The sequence below is a fragment of the Struthio camelus genome, chromosome 2 (assembly GCF_040807025.1).
Source record: "Struthio camelus isolate bStrCam1 chromosome 2, bStrCam1.hap1, whole genome shotgun sequence".
NCBI lineage: Eukaryota > Metazoa > Chordata > Aves > Struthioniformes > Struthionidae > Struthio > Struthio camelus.
This window is the reverse complement of record NC_090943.1, coordinates 121552980-121575548: the sequence shown is the minus strand read 5'-3', so window position 1 is coordinate 121575548 and position 22569 is coordinate 121552980. Positions and strand designations below refer to the sequence as shown.

At 38.4% G+C, this 22569-nt stretch overlaps 1 protein-coding gene across 7 annotated transcripts; it reads right to left on the bottom strand.

The window, feature by feature from the left end:
- Positions 1-9: 9 nt before the first annotated feature.
- Positions 10-21238, bottom strand: IMPACT (impact RWD domain protein). 7 transcript variants are annotated; one of them, XM_068932387.1, is made up of 11 exons: positions 20984-21238; positions 19833-19961; positions 19005-19057; positions 17910-17972; positions 14574-14659; positions 12817-12948; positions 12435-12529; positions 8150-8223; positions 6453-6543; positions 2858-2992; positions 10-216 (listed from the first exon to the last, which is right to left on the bottom strand). In XM_068932387.1, exons 1-11 carry the CDS (start codon positions 21044-21046, stop codon positions 145-147), a joined length of 993 nt encoding a protein of 330 aa, XP_068788488.1. In that variant the 5' UTR covers positions 21047-21238; the 3' UTR covers positions 10-144. The 7 variants fall into 7 exon arrangements, with proteins under 7 accessions (XP_068788488.1, XP_068788490.1, XP_068788485.1 ...); XM_068932389.1 differs by having other exon boundaries at positions 2870-2992; positions 20984-21201; XM_068932384.1 differs by having other exon boundaries at positions 20942-21181.
- Positions 21239-22569: the final 1331 nt, after the last annotated feature.

The window sequence follows — 22569 nt, the reverse complement described above, 5'->3', positions numbered from 1 at the left end:
ACAACGGGAAAATATATCTATAGCTTTACTGAATTTTCTTTTGAATACAAAATGTCTGTTGTGGATAAGGCAATATTGTCCAATATTTCATTTCTATAAATATGTGCAAAGTACATATTTATATTTTAATATTTTAAGAATAAATTAATGTTCCATTCTCTTTTTGTTGTCCTTCTTTATCCTTTTGCTCTTTCCCACTTGTTTAGATGATTCTTCCTGAAATAAAAAACGAGCAAATCAAAACTTAAAAGCAACATTCTTAACACACTGCAGGTACTCTCTCAAGGTCACCTATAAGACTTATTCGAATAGGAATAGTGTTCATTAACTCACTCCTATTTGTGGCAGTTTTTAACAATTCTAGAATATTTAACCAGCAAGTTTCATTATTTTGCCTGCTTACCTTGCTATTTATAAACTTCTGCCTTCAGCAATGCTAAAATTATAGGCTCAAAACACAAAGCCTTTGGGCAGGGTACAAGCTCTTTGAAATTTCCGTTTCACATACCTATGCCAACAGAAGCATGTAATGCAGAAATAATCTAAGCCATTTTTACTCAAGGAGGAGCTTACCAGTATAGGAATACTAGTACAATATACTGCAAAACTCCTGCTAGTGAGGATGTGACTGTATCAAAAGATATGTACATTAAAACCAGCTCCCTAAGCAAAACAAATCTACACTAGGAAAAACAAAACTTTACCAGTCTTACTGCATCAACATTGCATCACACAACTTACTCTGACTGCCAATTCTGAAAAACATGATCTTTCTTCACATGTGAAAACCAACTGCTGTATGAGGTTTTGCACTTTCGTTACAAGTTTTGGGGAACGTAGTCAACAGTTTTTAAATATTTTGTGGACTTCAGCATACTGGCAGATTACGTTCACTCTAACTAAACGCAGTAGGCATTAATCTTGGGCACTTCCCAGAGCAATGAGGGAATCTGCCACTACAATTCACAGAACTTACTAATCTTCTCTCTCCTTCTTCTTGTGCATGGAACAGAAACAGACCCTAAAAGGATGTTTGAACTCTGCTGTTCTGAAGAAAGTTACCTAAAAGCATACTTCTTCAAGAACACATCCATGTGACTAGAAGAGTAATTACTGTAACTACCATCTATTATTTTTCCACGGGATATTGGTAACAAAGCATATTGGTTAATATACAATAAAGAAACACAGTCTGACTGAAGTAATTAAAATATTGAAAAATTAGAAGCAATTTTTGGTACTAAACTTTCTCTTGAGGGTAAACGCTTAAAAATCGCATTATAATTTCCTATTATGATATGAGCAAAACATAAACAAAAGAAAACACCAGGTGCCAAGAAAGGGAATCACTAAGTATATACAAACACCTCTAAAATGCAAAAAGCAAATAACTGACAAGTGCAGGGAGAAGAACTGGGAAGAATGCTCAGCATCCAGCCACAACCACCTTAGATGCTTTTATGTAAACAGGAAATTTCAGATTTAGCTCCCTTAGGAGCTAAAATGCCCTTGAAAGACATTTGGGACTTAGTCTCCCGAGTCATTTAGGTCCCTTTGAAACATCTTCCCTTGATCTTTGCTGTAATAATTAATGTTACTTAGTTTGCACTCTCCTAGTCTAGTTTTAATTTTTTTTTAATAGTGCCTACTGCCTAGTCTTGTAATAGTATTTGCTGTTGCTATGAAGCTGTGGTATGTTATATTCTCTAACTATCAAAACTTCTTTGGGTCTAATAAAGTTTTGACGTTTTAAAATGCCTACAGGTTACAGGGATTCCCACACTCAGTCTGCCTACACACTAGCACTGGCAGTTGTGGCACATGTAACCATGAGAAGCACTGGCAGCAGGTCCCAGTCCCTGGCACGCACAGGAGGAGGCATATTCCCTTCCCATCCACCCCCAACCCTTAAATTCAGGTTTTAGACCCATCTCCTCAACTGCTGCCACCCTTCTGTTGCACACCTCACACTCATAAAGCAGGTCCCTAACTTCAGTCTCTTTATCTTCTGTATTCTCCCACCCAAGAGTTCAGTGGAACACAGGCAGCAGGCACCTGTATCTGCTCAAAGCCACCTAATGCTACAGGAAATTACTGATGGGAACTGAAGGACAGCTCCCAACTCTGCCTGGAGGCAGGCACAATACTGGCAAGGACACGGAGTCAATTTCTCAGTTTGCCTCTGTGAAGATATTTAAGAAAAGCACAGCTGTGCTGTATTTTCATCTTAAGGTGGACCATGTACAAGGCATATAAGGTATAATATTAATTCTGTCATTCCTGAAAAACATCTCTGTTGTTAAATAGTAACTAAGAAGAAATGAGAACAACATCAAAGAAGTTAGTCAAAGAAAACAGCTTTAAAGCAAACCCCAGTCTCTTTCAAGTCGATACTGCTACACATACAACTTAACATGGAGTTCCTACTAGCAGTTGACTTCATGAAAACTTATTTTCCTATCTGCATCTGTACATTACTTGAGGGAAAAATATCACCTATTTTACTAGACTGGTTTTCAATAAATATACCATAGTACAGGGATCTCATGCACCATGTCAGATCATCAAGTATTTTTTAGTTAGAAGTTTCTTCAATTTTGTCTCTTTTTTGCTTACTATTAGCACTACTATTTTCCCCAACAAGTAACAAAATTACACAAGAGAACAACGATAATTTTTGCAATCTGAAAAAGGAAAACAGTTGTTAGTTTTTGATATGATCCTATGCTTACAATGAGTGCATCAAAGCAACTAGAGGATGACAACTAGTATTACTTCTCTTCTGGCTTCATCTGAACAGCGACAGTTTATGTAAGCTATCATATAAATACCTTCATTCTAAATGGCAGTAACTTACCACTGAACGTACATAGTTGTATTCCACAAGTATAGCTCTTGCACAATTGTTGATGTGTTTAAAACGATCTGGTCCTAACAGAATACCTCCATACCAGCGGGATACCACAACTAACACATTGTGGACGTTCAAAATCTGTTTTAAAAAAAAAAAAAAGTTTTTTCCTTTAGGAAGCTAGTTTTGCTCTTGACATCTGTCTTAAACATAGAAAAAACTTACTTTTTTGTGCTTTTAGGAGGAATTTACAGTCAGCTCTGTTTCACACAGAGAAGTTACCACAGAATTGTTGACTTGTCTTTATCTGGTACCCTGTGTTAAGTGTCCCTTTTGAGCTTTTGCCCAAAAGTAAATTCAAAGTAGAATGAGTCAATATATCCCTCAGAGAGGGGTAAAGCTATCTCACGTGCACTGCAGTTGCTCGTCCGTGCGTCAAAGGCCTCAGATACTATTTATAGAGACACCTAACCGAGTTACACATTATTTTTTGGTATGGCACATTGTTTTTTCTCAAGAACCTCTGTTACTAAGCAGATCATCTATGCACATTCTTGAAATGAAGGTGGATGAGGTTAATGACACCCAGGGGACAGTCAAATGAGGCATTGTTCACACGGATACTTGAAATGCCATAGCTAGTATTGCTGCCATTTGCAGGATTTCAGCAACAGCATCTGGAGAATACACAAAACCTCTGAATCTTCCAGGTTTGAGTCATGATCCCTTACCACCTAGCAGTAGCTTTCCAAATTCCAAAGAGCATATATATACACATATTTCATGCTGATGATCTTTATTTATTAAGTCCAGTCCCAGCGAATAGGACTGAAAGAAACTAAACGGTTATATAGCGTCTTCAAAACTATCAGCAATCAAGGAAAGAATTAATCAGAAGGTAAAACGATGATTTCTTTTACTGCTGTTTACGGTAAGAAACATGGAAGACCTTCAACCTTCATTTTTCACAATATCTAAACGCGACTTGACAAGACTTGAAAACTATCATTTATTCTGCCTTAGAGCAATTCTCTCCTAAAAAGATCGCCATCACCAGCAGCAAACAAACATTAGAAAGACAGTGAATACCAATTGTCTAAATATAGGAGAAAAACGTATGTCTTGCCAAAATATCAACTCTTTGCTGCCTTTGAAAAATCCCAGTTCCCAAGTTACCCTGAAGTCTCAAAGATCAAACTGCAAGTAACGATTAGTGTTGGTTTAGTTCATCCTTTGTATAAAACCATCAGCTTGTGCAGGTTTGCCATACCTGATCAAAGTAAAGAGCTAGAAACTGCCCAGTCAGAGTCACCTTAGGAAGCCACATGAAAGCTAATACAAATGGAAGCACAACGGCCCAGGTATCACTGTTTAAGTTAGATTTATATTGCTTGCATGGAAACATGTAGTGACAACCCTGAGTTACCATTTTCGCTCAAATTAGCGTTGCATGAATAGTGACCACGATCCTGAATTTGGCCCTCAGACTGAGAAGTCTAAAATCTCTGTGGAAAGTCTTCACTTAAAAACAGCTTACTCTTTGACCCTGCACAGCACTACACTAATGCCTAAAGATGGCTTGGAGCCAAACAGAGCAAACACAGTTTTATCTGCATGCAGCTGAGCAAAAATACCATGCTCTGCAAGTTACATAGTGGTTTGGTGGAGTGGAAGAGGTGGAAAACCCCTTAAGAGGCAGCTATCAATAAGCAGATAAACACCACTCATGACCTCCATAAGGAGAAAAAAAAAAGGTATGAGTAATCTGAACAATAATATCAGAAGATTCTACCTTTGTTTGTGAAGACAGAAATATTCTTTCAATTTTAAAATAAAAAGGATAACGTAAAAAATACAAAGAAGGATTGGGGAAGTTTCTGTGACAGGCATTTTCTACTCTTACATATCAGCAATAAAGTCCATTTATAGCAATTGTTCACGGTAAACAGGATGTTAAACATAGCTGGGATTTTTTTTAACCCTAACTTTAAATCTAAAGAGTTAATCTGCAATACTGTTTCTTGTAACCAGAAAATGCTATCTTGACTGAAGTGTTAGGTCTATCTGAAACAAGGGAAGATTTCTAGTGCAGAAAACTGTAACTACAGCAGCAATAAAGGGATTAAACCACTTAATTTTCAAGCCCGTTATCACTCGTAAGCATTTATACGAGAAAAATGAAAAGAACTATCTGAACACCCAGAAATAAGCCCATAAACTATTTTAATCTTTTCCTAGTTGTGGAAATTCTGCTCTTCTGATCCCTACGGAAGTACTCTCCCAAAACAAATATACTCCAGTAATTAGGACCGCAGATGGAGAGAAATGATCCACTCAATTTAGACCCATTCACATACGAAAGACAACACTTCATGTCATTTCCTAAACTTGATTTCTATGGAGTGCTAAGAGCCTGGACATTGTAAATTTGACAACTTTCAAAAGGATACATTAACAGACTGAAAAATCCCTGCGCTCAGTATAGCTCAGAATAAATCAGGTACCTCCAAGAACAGTAACTGGAAAGTTGTTTCTTTACGTTATTTCTTTATTATAATAAAGTCCTCACACCTACCACCTATGCTTGCATATATTACACAAAATTAGATTTAGCTTGCCAAGTCAAGTTTAAGTTACTTAGGAAGTTTCAAAAAGTTCTAAATAAAAATTATAATTGATTGAAGTACTTTGACAATTTGTTTCAGAAATAAACTTTGAAATCAAAAAGTAAGTTTTATAACAGTCTCCAAGAGCAAGTGGTAGAAATGGTGTTGCTTAACGTGCTCTACAGCACGTTAAGCAAGAGAATATGCAAGCTGGAAAAGGATGGAAAAAGAAAACCCATGTTCTGAAGGCGAGAGTAATCTAAAGTAGAAGCAAAAATACCCATAGAGTTAAATAACTTAACGCACAGCATAAAATGTACTTAGCTGTTCCCTGTAGTTCAGGTATTTCACTTGGGGTACTACTGAGGGGCTTGTGTCACGCTAGCGAATCACAATTTACCAATCCCAATTCACTTTTAGTAGTAACTTTGCTGAGGGAATATTATTTCAATCCCTGAAAACTAAGAAATATGCAAACATGAGGGCTGAGGATCCAGAACTGGAAACCGCACAAAGAAATAGAGAAAATTAATAGAACAACTTCCTCATCCACACTACCTTTTCCATTTGAGGTCCTACTCTGCAGTTTCAAATAGTACTGCTTTTTTACTAAGAATAATACAAGGAGACTGAATGAAAGATTGAGCTTAGGTCAGCTGTTCTGTCCTGTCAATCAGTTTATTTCAGTCTTCATTTTCTGTATACTTACACCACATAGTGAGCATAGGAATCAAAATTTAATTCCCTTTTGAACTGTTCAAACTATTAACACAATCTACGAACAGTACTCATTTTTATGATCAAAGAGTTGGAAGACCCAATTTATTATATGCATGCAGCAGTCTATACTTCTCTCTTTCATGCCCGAGAAAACAATCACCGATTGGACAAAGAGCAGAGCAAGAGCTAAATAAACTTGTATAAATTTATTTACACTGCTGTGATTTTAAAAGTCTATTTAAGACTGCCAGAAGTCAAAGTTGAATCCCTATAACCTGCATGAGATGAAGAAGGCGTCCCCCTGCCGCTGTCTCCCCATCATCTTCACAATCCTGTAAGAAGGTCTGCTTATCTCCACAGTATATTCTTAAAAAAAAAAAAAAAAAAAAAAAGTGAAAATAGAATGGATTTCAAAAATGTCAGTCAATGAACATTTGCAGATGATTCCTGAAGTCTCAAAAATCCTTCATAAACACGTGGATCAATTCTGCTTCCTTACTAAGGGCATTTACACGTAAACAGGATGAGGCTTAGGGTAAACCACAAATTTTTATCTGTACAGTGTAACATGTGTTGAGAAGCTTCTACAAATATTTTTGACTACCTCAAGTTAACTCCCAGCTCATTACCAGTGTAAGGCCCCTATTAAGAAAAACCCTTAGGTTTTCAGCCTAATCTTAGCTGAAACCAACTCTTATCAGATACAAGTACGAATTATGGGGTAGGAATGGACTGGGAAGAAGTCTGATGAAACTACTGTCAATAATTAGTTAAGTCTAGATTTCAGGAGCAGTGTGAAACTATTACTGAAATTCAGCTTCAGATTCTCCAGATTCTCCATGCTATCCACTGAGCCTTCTTCCAGAGCAAAGCTGTGACAGGGTATGGCACAGCTGAAGGTTTATACAGGGAGCACTCCAGAAGCCTTTGGAGCCTGCTGTTTCATACAAAGGAATGCAGCCTAGGTCTTAATTTTCCAAAAAGTAATCCTCACAGAGATCTACTGTTTGTTACCCACCCAACTGATTTCATAACTTCTGCATTTACACATGACAGTGACAGAGGCTTATGGTACCAGACGAAAAATATGAAGCAACAAGAATGTCTCTGCTACCTTTTTAAAGTGTGTTTAGATAGCACGAGTGCAAGGAGTCAGATTAGCAGCAGCAGTGACAATAAAAACCCTCTCTTTATAGAAACTTTTAACTTCAGTAGACTCGTTGGTGAAGTAAGCTTTCAGTTGCTCTCATTTTCATGTGTCACTAGCATCACTCTAAAATGTGAGTTGAATGGATTGGTTTTCATACATGCTGTTTCAGATGACTAGTTCCTCTAGTAATGAAAGAATGAAAGGATTCCTTTCACTGTTAGTTAGGTTCCTCAAAAAACCTACATCACTCTACTTGGACTGAGACCTATTCATCGCATATAAGCTATGTTTGCAGAAGATGACAGAGATGGACCATTGCAAAACTCTTTTTACCTGTTTCTCACTTTCCTTGAAGTTTCAAGTATTTCTGCAGAAATTTCATATGCCAGATGTCTGCCTCAGGCTTTCAGTTTTAACTCTTATTTGAGCTAAAACATTTCAGTCATTTCCAAATATAAGGTCGGGAATAAAAAGTTACTTTGCAGATAAAAAAAATAATAATAATAGACACTTATTTTGGGATGGTGTAGCATTTCCATGCTCTCACGTCCTATACAAAATATAACAATATGTATTCAAATCCACTTATAGGCTTTCTTTTTATTCCTAATGCTGTTTTACTACTATAACATATTTTCTACTATATGTCTTACTTTCTTGATCTCAAATTCAAAATAAAGCCTAAAAACTTTAAAATACAAATAAGAAGCCTTCTCCTGTACAGATTTAATCGCAAAGAATAAAATCCGATGGATTTTACTTTTCTCCCGTCCTGCATCCACTTGTCAAAGAACCCTGAAAAAATCACTATTTAGCTCTCACCTGTAGGCATATATGTTGTGGGTAGCGCTCGCAATTTTCTTATTCTCATATAATTTTTCAAGAACTCTCTTCACCTTTAAAGAAAAAAAAAACAGAAATAAATTTGCTTTTACAATGGGGTTTTTGTACACCCCATCTCAATTGGATTGCTCAACAAATGCCCGCTTTTTAACAACACAATGAAACAGTTTTAAACTTTGACGCATTCAGCAATAAAATCTATTAAATATTCAACGTACTAATTCAAGGAGTAGTTTCTCAGCACCCTAATGCTAGTCTCAAACTATTTTTCTAGAATATTGAAAACTGCTGTTTTTTGAATTAGAACACTGCATGCTTAATTATTGCCGAATATGTAAAAGTGCTGAACTGTTTCATTAAACAGACAGCAAGATTTAGAAAACATTTTCAAAACAATATTAAATATGAATTGCACCTAACAACTTATTTCAAATATAACACTAAGCTGGAATAATATGACACAACTCGACATATGTGTTTATATTACACACTGCTTTTACCAGTGTCATGAAAACACGAGAGGTTTAGAAAGTTCTACCACGTTTCACTTTAAGACTTTCTTTTTTTCATACTTACTGTTTTCAGTGTTTCCTTTTCACAGAAAGAATCAGAAAAATACATTCTCATTAAAGGTCAGAAAGTGTGAGCGTTTCCCAAACCATAGATGTTCCCACCACATCTATCTCTCTGCTCTTAAGCAGTATGAAATTCAAAACATGTATCAATATTACTTTATCTTCTGTTTCTAATTAAACAAGTTAGCAGTTGTTCAACCCTTATTAGCTTGATCTAGCAAAGAGGAGGGCTTTGACCAAGATATTGTTTTAATAGATAATATATAATTGATATTACTTTGAGCAAAGCACTACTGAAGTTGAGAAAGCTTGGGAAAACATGCCAGACAAGCAAATTGCCTTCCATTCAAAAGGAAAATGTCTCTGAGGAGTAATCAATTTACACATTTAGTATCTGTCCTAGCTATACTATGCCATTTCCAATTCTTCCGGAAGAAATTCAAGTAACAACCTATAAAAATTACCTCAAATATAAGATTCCTCAGTGAAAAAATCCAAGAACAATGTACATTTTAAGCATTAGAATGAGCCAAAAGTAGACAAGGAAGAGCAATGGTACTAAGTCTAGATTGCTACCTGAAATATACCTATCGCTTTCTTTTCCCATATGTTTTATGGTAGCATATTGTATTATATAAATAACTATAGTATTACTCTGGCTGTCACTGAAATCTACAGTAGCAGTGAAATTCCATTATAAAAAATATTCAATAAAAGAATTTACACAGCAGTCTATGGACTGTACAGAAAATCAATGCCATTACAACATACAGATGATGCAGATAAAGTATTAAGGACACATACTAACCCCTTCACAGTTGATAAAGAAGGTAGTTTTCATTACAGGTGCAATTTCTACCCTGCTCTTCACCCTTCCTGGCTTTCTTTCAGAAAAATGAATCCATACCAAAACAAAAGTGCCCCGCAGTCTGGAGACCGATCAAGTCTCACTGTGCAGCAAGAGTCAATGAAACAAGATGGATTTGACCTTTGGGGAAGTGCTCTACCTTTATACTCACCATATACCAAGAAGTCCTGACCTGAAATTCCTACGTCTATTGAGTTATGCTGTCTTTAAAGAGAAGTAAAGAAAGAAGAAATTAAGAATGTCTTCTTACGCAAAAGTAAAATTACTAACCTGCTTTAAGTAAATACTCTTTCTTGACACAGATATGCCCTTTTGGAAACTTATGTCTGCTGGTATGGATTTCCTCTAAGTAGCAACTGTCTTACCCATAAATCATCATCAATGAGCAACAGTATTGTAGAAGGAGAAAAGGAGATAGGCCAATGATTCTGATTTCCTCCCCTTCTGAAGCAACGCTGTTCATAGGGACTGAGCACAGCTGAGAAAACCCTTGAAGTTCAGCGCTACTTTAATGAAAACGTAATGGAGTGTTTAATGTAAGGGAGTGTTTTAAAACCCTGATTTATTCCATAATAAGCCTAAAAACATAATTACTTTCACATTACAAACAGTGAAAGAACAGCTCAAGAAACCTGAAGCTGGGTTCACAAAGCTAAAGTTGTATCCAAATAAAGAAAAACATAACAAGAAGGCATAGATGGCAAGATAGACATGACAAGCATACCGAGGCAAGCCAAACTTTTTGGAGGTGTCAAAATGAAAGTAATAAGGATATTTTTTTCAAACACATAAGAAACGGAAGCCTACCCAAAATTTGTATTGCCAACACATAAGTTTAGTATGAAAGAAACACTCAAACATATAGCTGTAGCACAAAAACTAAACGGTTGCGTTAACATTTGTGAACTTAAATGGTCAGACAAAGATGACATAGTGGCGGCGACTTACTGCAAAGCTAGGTTTTAGAACAAGCTGATAAAACGAATGGAAAAAAATCAGTAGAATCAGATCACATTTTTATTCAAAAGTTTTAAAGGAATTTGAGTATGAAGCTATCAAACTACGACTAAGGTATCTAACCTACCAGTTAAAATTGCTTCTGCAGCAGAGGAATGCAAGGTGACTAGCATAATACCAACATTTCAAAAGTACTCTAGAAAGGAGTCAGGGAAGTTAAGACCAACAAGTCTTACGTTCCTACTAGGCAAACTAACAGAAGGTGAAACAAAAAACAGAATCAATGGACAGCCATATCACATTAAAAGGAAGATACAGCTTTTGTATAGGAAATTATGCCTCAAAAACGCGTCAACAATCTTTCACAGTCACTGAGCCACGTGCGTCCAGTTGATCTAGTCTACCTGGAATCTCCAAAAGCATTTCACAAGGTCCCTCGCCAAAGATTCTTCAAATAAAAGGAAGAACTGGATAAAAGTAAAGATGAAAATCCTCTTTTTCTTATCATTAAAACTTGGTTAATGGTAAGAAAAGGTGAGTAGATCAGTAGTTTCCAGACTAAGTGGAAATCACCCATGGAGATCACGTTAATAAAGGCAAAACGATGTAAAGGCAACTCCAAACTCATCTCAGAAAGAGATCTTGAGGTTATGGCAGACATTTCTATGAAAATATCAGGATCAGTGCTCAGTAGAGGCCAAACAAGCAAACTGAAAGGTATTACTAGGAAAAGAACATGGAAAAGAGAAAACTTCACATCACTCTAAGTCCTTGGTGTGATTGCATCTTGAATGTTGTGTATAATTCCAGACTGCATCTCAAAAAGTATATAGAAGGGAAATAAGCAGAAGGAAAATAAATACACGTACAGAATCACCTCCACATAAGAAGTACCAAAACAGATCAGGGCGCTTCAGCCTAGAAAGTAGGAAACTAAAGTCTATAAAATATGATAGACACCTATAAAACTCAACTGCATAGAAGAAGTAAGAGGTAATTATTATTTAGTTTCTGTGCCATGACAAACAGTAAGGGGACAACAAATGAAATTATGATGAACCGATCACAGTAAACACAGGAAGGTGCATTTTCATATGAAGTTGTGGATTCTAAAAGTTAATTCTGGTTCAAAAAGCAAGGAAACAATTTCCCTAAACAAACAAACAAAAAGAAAAAACAAAAAGAAAAAAAAATCAGGAGTATTAAACACGAGGATGCCTTCTTTGTCTTGTGTTAAATTGCTGAAAGATGGGATGTATGACGAGAAACAAAATATGGCTAGCCCACCTGGGTATACATCCACTACTTGTCCCTACCACAGACAGCTGCACTGATTGACATGAACTAAAGCAGACATTCCCACTGATTGTAGGCAAATACAACTGTACAACCATGCTGACCTCTCTCACTTAATTCCAGATGAAGATTTGCTTATGCATTTTATTCAAGTTTATTTTTCTATAAAATGTTTTCTCTAGAAAGAGAGTCATGAAATCATTTTAATTCATTTTCCAAGCGGCATATGGCAGGTCCAGTAGCTTCCAAGTATCATATGACAAGCTATTAACATCCAAAAGGCAAATATCAGTGTTCTTATTCTCTCTCTTACACGTAAGGCACTTCACAGGAAGAAATAGCAATAACAACCCACTTCAACGATAAAACTGGAAAACTACTGGGAAGCATTGTAGAGTAATTATTTAGCTGATAACGAAAGCCAATAACTGATGAGTACTCAGACAATATTAGCCCATAAAGATACAAAGAAAGAAATAAACATGCAGCTAATTCCAAGTATTTCAGTAACGTTTTGTCAAAGGATAGACAAAAACCTGTAAGAGCCTGTTCCTCAATCTCTACTAACTTGTCGAGGTGTCACCACAGGAGCCAGATGTGCCTGGAAGGTACTCCTTCGGTCTGTGATTGGGTTTCCATGATGTATCGATGGCAGTTCTTCATCTACAGAACACAAACAAGGAAACGTTTCTTTTCTTTTTAGGGTACTGGAACAATATATATGGCTACATAAGTAAAGAATGCCTTAACTTTAAAAAAGGGACTCATTTAAGTATACAAGCACACATACAGAACCACCAAAAATATGCAGTTTTTTGTAATAGTTAATCTTTATTGTAATTTTTAATGTTATTGATTTGCATTACTCAAACAGTGAGCAGAAAAATAGAAACTTAAGGCCTCTCTCTTCCAAACGATTTCATCAGAATTAAAAAGGAAATATTTTTTACCTTCCTGGCTTTCAGAGGTAATAAAATTCAACATTTTCACTGAATCTTCCTGAACCGGCTGATAATCCAGGAGAAAACCATTTTCATTATCTTCATCAACTTCTTCACTAGTTTTCTTAATATCTGGTTCTGCTAACATAGTAGTAGAATTTATGAAGACATTTTTTGGAGAATAATCAATACAACATTTCCAGTAATTTTTCCTCAAATTACAAAACGCAGAATGATAATATTAATTACAGTAAAATCAGAAATGTTTAGTCCAGCATTAGCTAAAATCACGCCTAGAATTAGGAATAGAATACTCATGGTATGGGATCCACGTGCAATCAGTTACATAATATCTTCTGTTTTAATACTAATTAACACTATTTCTAAGACAAAAAGAACATCAACGTTTACATTTTCCATTAAATGTTTACACTGTGACTGTTAATCTAATCTGAATTTAGAGTCCAAAATAGTCTTCAGTCCAGAGTGCTTCAGTCATTTGTTGGTCATTTCTGGAAAAATGTAAAGCTATGGTTCAATGCTACTGAACAAGATTATGAAACCATTAAATTTGAAACATCTCTCTGGACATTTTTCAGCTGCTCTAGGAGTTCTGCAGTCGTATTTTGCTTCATGTAAAGGACATATGCAAAATAACAAATAAATATTAGCAAAAGGCTAAATATCATACACTTCCATCGCTCAGGCAACTGGATTTAGAGAGAGTCTACCATACAGACAAGTTAGTATATCACAATCTAGTTATCTATTTAGAGAGCCTATGATGCAGTTTTTGTAACATAGGTGTTTTCCAATAAAAAAGAAGAGATGCAACAGAGCATGCTAAAAAGGCCTAGAAAAATTATTAGTTGAAGCAGAAGCCATAATATCCAAATACCCAACAAACTTCCAATACTGTCACTAAAACTTTCACTTTCCAATAACTATTCCTTTAGTCATGCCAATGAGAAATGATTTTTAGAATTCTTTTCATGTAGCACCAAAATGCACAGTTTATTAAAAGAGTAAAACTAGACCTTACTAGGAAGAAGCACTGAAAACTGTTTTTTCTCTTCAGTCGTTTACTCCTCAAGGAACTAAGCTATTCTTACATTTGTTTCCTTTTGCCAAAAGTGCATATATGTACGTCTCTCATGCATTTAATAGCAGATTAGCACTTTAATGCAAAAGAAAAAAGCTTTTCAAAAGAATGACTGTGAATTTACACAAATTCTGTCACTGTAAGCAACAGTGTGTACCTCCTTGCAACAGTAGAAGAATCACTGCAACTCTAGTGATCATGCACGTTTTCATCCCAATATAGCAGAACGCAACTGAGACAGAATACAATCATGTGTCTGCATATTCCACTGAAGTGTCTCTTCTCTTTAGGCTATTCCCAATCATCCAAGAGCGTACTCAACACCAGAAGTTTAACTACTGCTATGAATGACTGATACAGAATAGAGAACAGCGCACGATGTACCTGCTATACTGAACTCTGCTATCATGGAAGTAATTTTATTCCTAGGAGGAGTGACATCCTTCTTCTAGTCCACTGAGACCCTCCCCCTTTTCTTTTTTTCCCATTGCTTTTTAAAAAGGAAAATCATTGTGCCAAAAAAATAAGCCATAAAATTAGAGACTGCTGTTATCTTTTATCTAGATCCAATACAAAACCAGATATAAAGCTTTAAGTCACAGTGAAATCCTACTTTGCAATTAAACCAGAAGTAAATTAAAAAAATACTTATTTTCTGAAGTACCCGGATCTGATGACTGTGCCTTTTCTATCAGAACTTCTCGTATCTTCTCCACCCATAAATAAAGAATACTTTCACCAAGGTTCTGTCTGGAAGTTATTTAAAATTCACAATGAATAAGAATCCTTTTTTTGAAGATTCCACTTGGAAAGTATCTATATTAAATAACATGCAGATTTCAGACAAGCAAAAATAGAACATTATAGTCTAGCGAGATAAAGAACTTCGACAGGCTTCTTTAAAGGTCTGTTTAGGTAGTTCACTGCATGAAACAGCTGACATCTGCATCATTAGATACTGTCTTTGCGGCTTGCTTTGACATTAAAAGCATCAACGATGGAGGAAAACAGGCAACTGATGGAAACTGGCCACAGAGAAAAGTGAAAGCAACTGAGAAAAGGGTAAGTGGTGCCATCTCCCCTATCGAGTAATTTTTTGAAAGAATCCTAAGCGAGGGTGTCTAGCCTCAGAGCTTTCTTTGGGTCAGTTGTTCTCTACAAAAAAGTGCTGTACTGCCAGTGGTGAGCTCCTTCAGCTGCTCTGTGGCTGTAGGAGAGTATTCCCCCTTTATGTTTGCAGTGGCTCTTCCTTGGAAAGGTGCCCCTCTTTTCCCACTCACGCATTCAGAACACACATCTGGGGTTGAGTTTGCGGGACTGCAGAGTACAGCAGTGGCAGTAGACAAAATGGAGCACTGGATAGATGGGCTAGAGTTTGGGTGAGGAGCAGTCCTGTAGAAAGGGAGGAGAGGTAAGGATTTACGTCTGGGAGTCCTTACGTAGGGGGCACCAGCATAAACATATGCTTTTTATGTGCAGGTTCAGAGCTAAGAAGTGTTGCCTTTGTGCACAGCAGGACCCAAACAACCCAAAATACGTTTAAAACAGTGTCCCAAAAAGTTATTTTCCCAATATTTTGATACGAGTTGTTCATGTTTGTCTGAAAAGCAAAACCGAAGATTCAGAGCCTTAGCTAACTCACAGATTCTCATTAAAAATTTTACACTTACTGCCACCATCTGGGGCAACATGTAAGTACAGATCCATAACAACATTATATATTTAAAGGCTTACTTTGCTAATCGTGCACAGCACTATTGCTGAATAAAATCAGAAATTCAAAAAGATATACGTATTTCAAGAAAAATATTCAAGGAACAGTAAGGATTATAGCTTGGTCAAATTTGGGCTGTCAAAATCTGGAAAGATTCCAGAACAAGTCAGTGCCCTACTTCATGCTTCTGCTTATCATATAGAAGCACCATTTCAATACATGAAGAATTATATTTGTTTTAATTATAACATTTTAACTACAGAATCAAGAATTAAACTTCACAGTAGTTCTCTGAAATATATATACCATTTCCTATCTCATAGCATATTTCTCAATATGGAGTTGTTATTAGGAAATGCTTTGGAATAGGAGAGAGCATGAATATGATTTCTCTGCTGTGAGCAAGTAACTAGCAATTTCTACTGTTATAACCCAATTTCAACTTTCATTCATTATTAACAAGTTACACTTAGTCTTAAAGGTCATCTTTCTACGCTGCTTTTTTTCTTGTCACTTAGGTATCTAAGTCTTGAAACAAAGCTTTGTACTGGAATAAAATTTTTACCTTGAGAATATTAAAAAAATCCACATATTTGTTACATTTTTAAGTTCTTCGGGTCTCCCCAAATTGACTTGTGATCTGTAATATCTGCTTCTCCCACCTCATTATGAAGACTAGTGACTGACAGTGTAGTTCAAATTGTCTTAGATTGCAAAAGTAGGTAGTCTAGATCATTAGGGATTGGAAGCCAGGTAGACCACTTAAACAATTGCTAAAAAAAACACCTGCAAATCATGCAGAGTACCTATGTTACCATGCAGAGCACCTACGTTTACCTGATAATTATCCAGATAATTACTCAGACCTTTGGATAGATCAAAGACTTTCAAGGAATACTCTGTGCATCAGTGACTACTGCAGGAGTGCAACACTTAGTTTAAGCTGAGCTAGCGTTACATTACATTGGAGGTCGTGGTTTGAAACACAGTCTAAAATGACATACACAGCCTAATGTAGAAACACATTCATTTTCTGCTGAATAAATAAAAATAACAGGAGAGCAGGGAGGCTTCTCAACAGCAATTGATACAGACAAAACAAAGCTCCCAGGGACCGACCTAACAGCATAATTTACACAATCTACAAGACCACTGCAAAGAAGAGTGCTTCAGAAGTACACTATTCCTCACTGCAGTCGTTATGTGGCAACTTGCTCCAGATGCTCAGGACAAAGTACAGGAAAAACCTGCAGCAGCTCTACCCTTTGTAGAGACTCCTGCAACTCAGGTGCCTAAGCAGAGAGTTACGGTCAATCTCTGTTCCTTCTGCACCACTGAATATTTGTGGTTAATATGATCCCACATAACTTTTTACTGGGAATCCTTTTCCATTTTTAAAACTTCAAATTCTATTTTGCTTGCTTAAATTGTCTGCTACTTAATTAAGAAACTCAGTTACCCAAGGCAATGGAGTAATTAGATAAAAAAACCCTCATCCAAGCTACAGTACTGTCTGTCTTATAGTATGCCAATAAAAAAATTAATATTTATGTTCAGATTTCAGTATTTTGGGCATAACCATTCTCACTTATGACATATTTCAGTTTCACTTAGTCTATATCATCTTTGGCATCTAAAAGGATGAAATAAACTCTATACAATTACTACGGTAATTACCTCAATTTCACAGCACTTCATATAATTTGAGTATTTCTAAATGTTATGTTTATTCTCATGCATTATGAGTTATTGCTAAGCTGCACGCCGGGATAATAAACTGTCTCTGTTACTTTATAGTTAATAGATTCTACATGTGGTTTAATTTATGTTAAAAATGCACTCATTCCTTAACTGAAATACTGCTTTTTAATACAAAATTGTTTTGCCTCTTTGCTCTAAGATATCAACAAATATTTTCACATCTTACAGTTTAATATCCAAATACATAACAGATGGAGAAATCTTGCACTTCATAGCACCAGATTCTTTATGAATCTCATAAATTCTAAAGGACCACAGATTAGAAGGCAAAATGAAGGCTTTTATCCATAAAGAGCCCCAGGTCTAAACAACATGAAAGAAATAAGTCTGAGGATTTAACACACTTAGTTCTCACAAAATGTTAAGTATAGTAAATATACAGCATATTTGACTCTTTGATTTATAAAATAAACTTACTTTTGTATGGCAATAATCATTTTCGGTACATAAAAACACACATAGAGCATGACATGAAACTGGAAATCCATTGTCTCCTTTTAATATATTCCACTGTCTATCACTTACACGTATATTTCTTCCAAGCTATTTGCTAGTTCCACATAATCCTGTCCTCGAAGCCAAGAGGCACTAGGATGAAAAGACATACAATGAAAATAGTACCCATACACTGATTCCAGCCTCTCTACTGAGATCAACAAATGTTCGTTTTAAAATAAACGTGACAGAAAACACAGAAGCAAACTTTTGTCAAACATTCGTGCTGAACATGATTTCACTTTTAAAAATATTGGTAAAACCAGGAGCATGTAGTTTCCTTTCAAAACTCAGTCTTTGGACTTACGCCCACCTCAGGTAAGAAAGCTGGACTCATTTTTCATTGTAGGCCACTGTCACTCCAGAGTCGCCTTGTGTATTACTAGCTTTCTTTTCTGGCTCCTTCAGCACGATAGCACCTCTTACATTTACAGTGACCCTTCAGTTTTGTACTGAAGATCCTCCTGGTCTCACATTAAACTATACTCAGTCTCAAGTCTACCATCACTATCTTCTATTGTCCTAGCAATAAACTAAAACGCTGATAGACATGTTCTGTATCACGCCACGCAGGCTTGGTCCCTCTGTCATTGGAATCAGGGATCTGGCTGGCTCGTCTCCATTGCCTTTTGGCTTACATATCAGGACTTCCTTCTTACAGGAACCAAGGCATGTGAGGAGCAGGGAAGGAAAAGAGTAAAATGGCTTGTGTCCTTGGTTCCACCCCAAACGAGTCAGTGCTCAGACAAAAAACATGCCCGATAATCTGAAAGAAGGATCCAGAAAAGAGGGGTACTCAGGGAAACAGCGAGACATCAGCGTCCAACATAACAAGCAACAGTCATCATATTGCCACAGTCTAATTGTTGCCTTGCAACAAAATAACATTTTCCCAAGAAGACTTCTGAGGGAAGAAAATGAATTATCGTTAAGAGCTCCATGAGGCAGGCTTGGAAGAAAAAGTAAATATTCCTGCTTGAAACATCCCCATCCCCAGGATATTTTAATTCAAGGAGTCATCTTAACCGAACTTCAACTTACATTTTAAACAATTAAAGTGGTAATTCAGAAAAGAGATATAAACATTTAAAAAGAAAAAAATTCTTGACCAGAAATTTCACTTACTTTAGCTGATAAATAGGCGGCTCTGCAGCTGGATATCCTGGAGGCAAAACTACCTGAAAGAAACTCGGTGTAAATATTTACTGGACTACTCCTCTCAACTACCTGAGCTGTACTTATAGACTCTGATGCGGAGCATTAGGGTAACAATTAGTGTTCCAAATGAAGAAAATAGTTGGCTTTGTTGTTACAGAATGACGAAAACCTTTATGTCTATATTTAGAATTCCAATAACTGTTATACATACAAATAATATATTTCATAAAGTAATCTTTAGGGATGAAATATGTAAATAAAAGCGCAAAAGAAACTTGGAAGGAGCTACATGCATGGCTGTTGGATTTATTTAAGGGGCTCTGTACTTCTATAATTAGACACTTCAGAGTTACTTCCTCTAAATAAAACTATTTTCAGTGCTGTAAACACACAGTAGCAAGTTACTCAGTTAAGATGATCTGACTTCAGTTTGTCTCCAAGCTTCATAGAAAGTATGTCTAGAAGCAGCTGCAGCTGGTTCACTCAGTTTTCCTATGCAAAGCCAATGTAAAAAAATAATTTAAAGAGGAGACTTGCGGAAAACCACTTAAATTAGTTTTGGACAGGTGTGGAATTAGGCTATGCAACGTTACATGAAATGTTACAAGCACACTGATGTGTTACAGGAACCATCACTGAGAAGTCTATGAAGCACTCTGATCCAGAAGCTTGTTGATCCATATTGAATCCTATTTAAAAGGGTTTCATGCAGACACAAGGTTTTGTGGGGGGGGGGGGGGGGGGGGGAAGGGTCCAACAGCATAATCTGTGCCAAACTCTTTAACAATACTATACCTGCAGACAGAGGGTCCATTTTGGTTGTTCCAGACAATCACTGATCTTAATGCAATAGATTTTTTCATCTTCATCAACAATACACCAGTCTTCACCATATATGGATGAAAGGGCCTCAATTTCATCAAGCTAGAAAAAGGGTACGTTAAAGTAAGTAATAATAATCTCTGTGTGCCAAGCATAATTTTAACACATGCTGCTCAACACTTCACTTACAAACGTGACAAAATTCACTACAGCTGACTCTACCAGAAGGCCACAAATACTGGGACGCCAATCAAGATTCACACTCTTAGGTAGACTTTGCTCAGTTCTCCCATACAAACAGCATCTTTTGTATTTCTGTGGATAATCTGTAACTCTTTATCAGTGACAAGGTCACTCGCGAAGCGGCTGCAACACATGCCTGCAGCTCCCAGTCAGTGCAACTCCTGGCTGGGTCATCATCCAGCAGCATAAAGATCCCCCAGACCTCAGCATTAGCTTTTGCTGTGTAAGACTGAGTAAAATTATCCAGTAAACCCCAGTAAAAAAATGGGCAACTACGTTCTTGCTGCTTTCAGTGTTATCTATTAAAAATCTGAAATGAACACCTTCAGTGCAAAATCGTAGTCACCTCTCAGGGCTTGAGCAAAGACAATCAAGCTGTCATTTGGACACTATCAAGGCCTACCGGCAAGAAGCTCCTCACGGGACTTGGGGTTCATGAGAGGCTACTTAAATCCACTCATTCTGATTCAGTGCTTACACTGACAGGACACGAGCTTCCCCCGAAACACAGAGCACGCCGCGGCCCAGCTCAGCGAGAACGATAAGCGTCACCGCCCTTCCATCCCCGCTGTAAGAGCCACCTCACGCCTCCAGCTTCCTCGGCGTTTTATCCCCTTTCCCTCTGGGCTGGCGCAGCCGTTGATGGCCGTTAGCGGCGGGCGGGAAGGAGGGGGGGGAGGGGCAGGCAGGGGGCTGCCCGCGCCCCGCGCGCCCCCCACGTGCCAGCCCCGCCCCCCGCCATGACGGAGGGGGCGGGGCTGTGCCGCCCGCCCGCGACCCTCCCCGCCTCGCACGCACGCTGCTCCCCGCTCGCGTTCTCCTCCCCCACGGCCGCTCACTTGCTGCTGGGCCGTCTCTGCCTCACTCGCCGCCATCGGTACCTGAGGGAAGACGGAGAGGAGGGAAAGGGCACCCCGCGGCCGATGGGAAGCAGTAGCGCGCATGCGCCGCCGGCGGAGTTTGCGCAGTAGCGGCGACGAAGCCGCCCGCCCTTCCCCTGCCAGCACCCTCTCCCGGGGGGGGGGAGCGCATGCGCAGTGCGCGTCAGTGGGGAGCCGCGTCGGCGTTGAGCGGCTGCGGTGTCCAAATAGCAGGCGGGTGCGGCGGCTCCACGCGCGGCTGGTAGCGCCCCTCCCTGTCTGGGTGGGTGCTTGCTGTGCGCTGCTGTCGTGTCTAGGAGCCCGGATCGCAACAGGCTGCCCCCTTGTGCTAGCAGGACAAAAGGGGAGAGGCGGCCGCTGCGGAGGACTCGCAAACTCGTGACACGAGAGAGCCGGCGGGCAGGGGTGGACCTAGGCCGCTCGCCTGCCCTCGTTGCAGGGCAGACGCTCGCTGTTACAGTGCGTGCGCTGCCCCAGCACAGTAGCAGCCAGTCTCCATTTAGGCTTATGCGCCCTACGAGAGATGTGCAAGGCCGCAGCCGCCGCGCTCCGTCGAGGACAAGGTGCCAAGCGGCCCAGGAAGGCGGCCGTGGGGCACCGCGGCGGGACGGCCGAGGGACCGAGAGGCGCCCCGGTCCTGGCCGAGGCACCGAGAGGCGCCCCGGTCCTGGCCGAGGCGGGCCGTGCCCCCTGGCGCTGCCAGAGCAGCAGGCCAGGCCTCTGCCCACGGCCTGCGCCCTGCAAGGCGCGGTGGCCAAGGACCTCTTTTAATTGCTGTCCCAATGCGTGCCTACAGTAAGCACCCCGAATAACTAGGTCCAGATACAAGTGTTATTAAATGGATAAATCTACTTGGGTCACATGCTGCCACAGAATTAAGATTCCGCTTGTCAGATGGTGTTTCCACCTTATGCATGACATCCTAGTTTTAAAATATACTGTGTAAGCAGTTGTGTTTCCGTGACAATTTCGTAGATACAGTAGTTTCAACCTGGTGCTTCTGTCTACCCAAATGAATAAGTGGCATTCTTGTAATTACATAATTTCTTCTCTTGTAATTACATAATTTCTTCTAAAAGACAATTACAGAAACATCATCGGTGTTGCATGAAATTTTCATTATATTTACAGAAATGCAATTCATTTCTCTAACATTGAGAAGTTTCCCATATCTGTTTTAAAGACAGAGCTGCTCAGTAAAGAATACAAGTTCTAAGGTCTCTCTTTTTGCTTTTGTGCAAAGTATGGGTGCCATCTTTTTCAGCAGTTTGTAGTTCCTGTGCTACCTTGCAATGTATTTTTGTACTGATTTAGTTGTGAAGAATTAAGGTTAAACTACGTTTTCCTCCTTCACAAATGCTGAGAGAATCTGCACGTGCTTCAGAGAACAGAATTATAATGCGGAACGATTGTGACAAAAAGGAGGTAACTGAGCAGAAACAAATACAGCACTGTGTTATCAGCTGAATAAATTCAGGATGGAAAACTACTGGTTAAGGAGACTTCCACATAAAAGGTTTGGAAGTTGTAATGAATCCCACATTAAGTATTCACCAATAATGTCCTGCCTTTGGTTAAAGGAGAAC

Excerpts from the sequence above, each read along its gene's own strand:
- IMPACT (XM_068932384.1), bottom strand. The coding sequence starts at position 21,046 with ATGCGCGCTACTGCTTCCCATCGGCCGCGGGGTGCCCTTTCCCTCCTC. Across the intron at positions 14,660-17,909 it reads AGCTTGGAAGAAATATACGT|ACAGAACCTTGGTGAAAGTA; the intron begins GTAAGTGATAGA and ends AATAACTTCCAG. Across the intron at positions 2,993-6,452 it reads GCCTTCTTCATCTCATGCAG|ATTTTGAACGTCCACAATGT; the intron begins GTTATAGGGATT and ends TTTTTAAAACAG.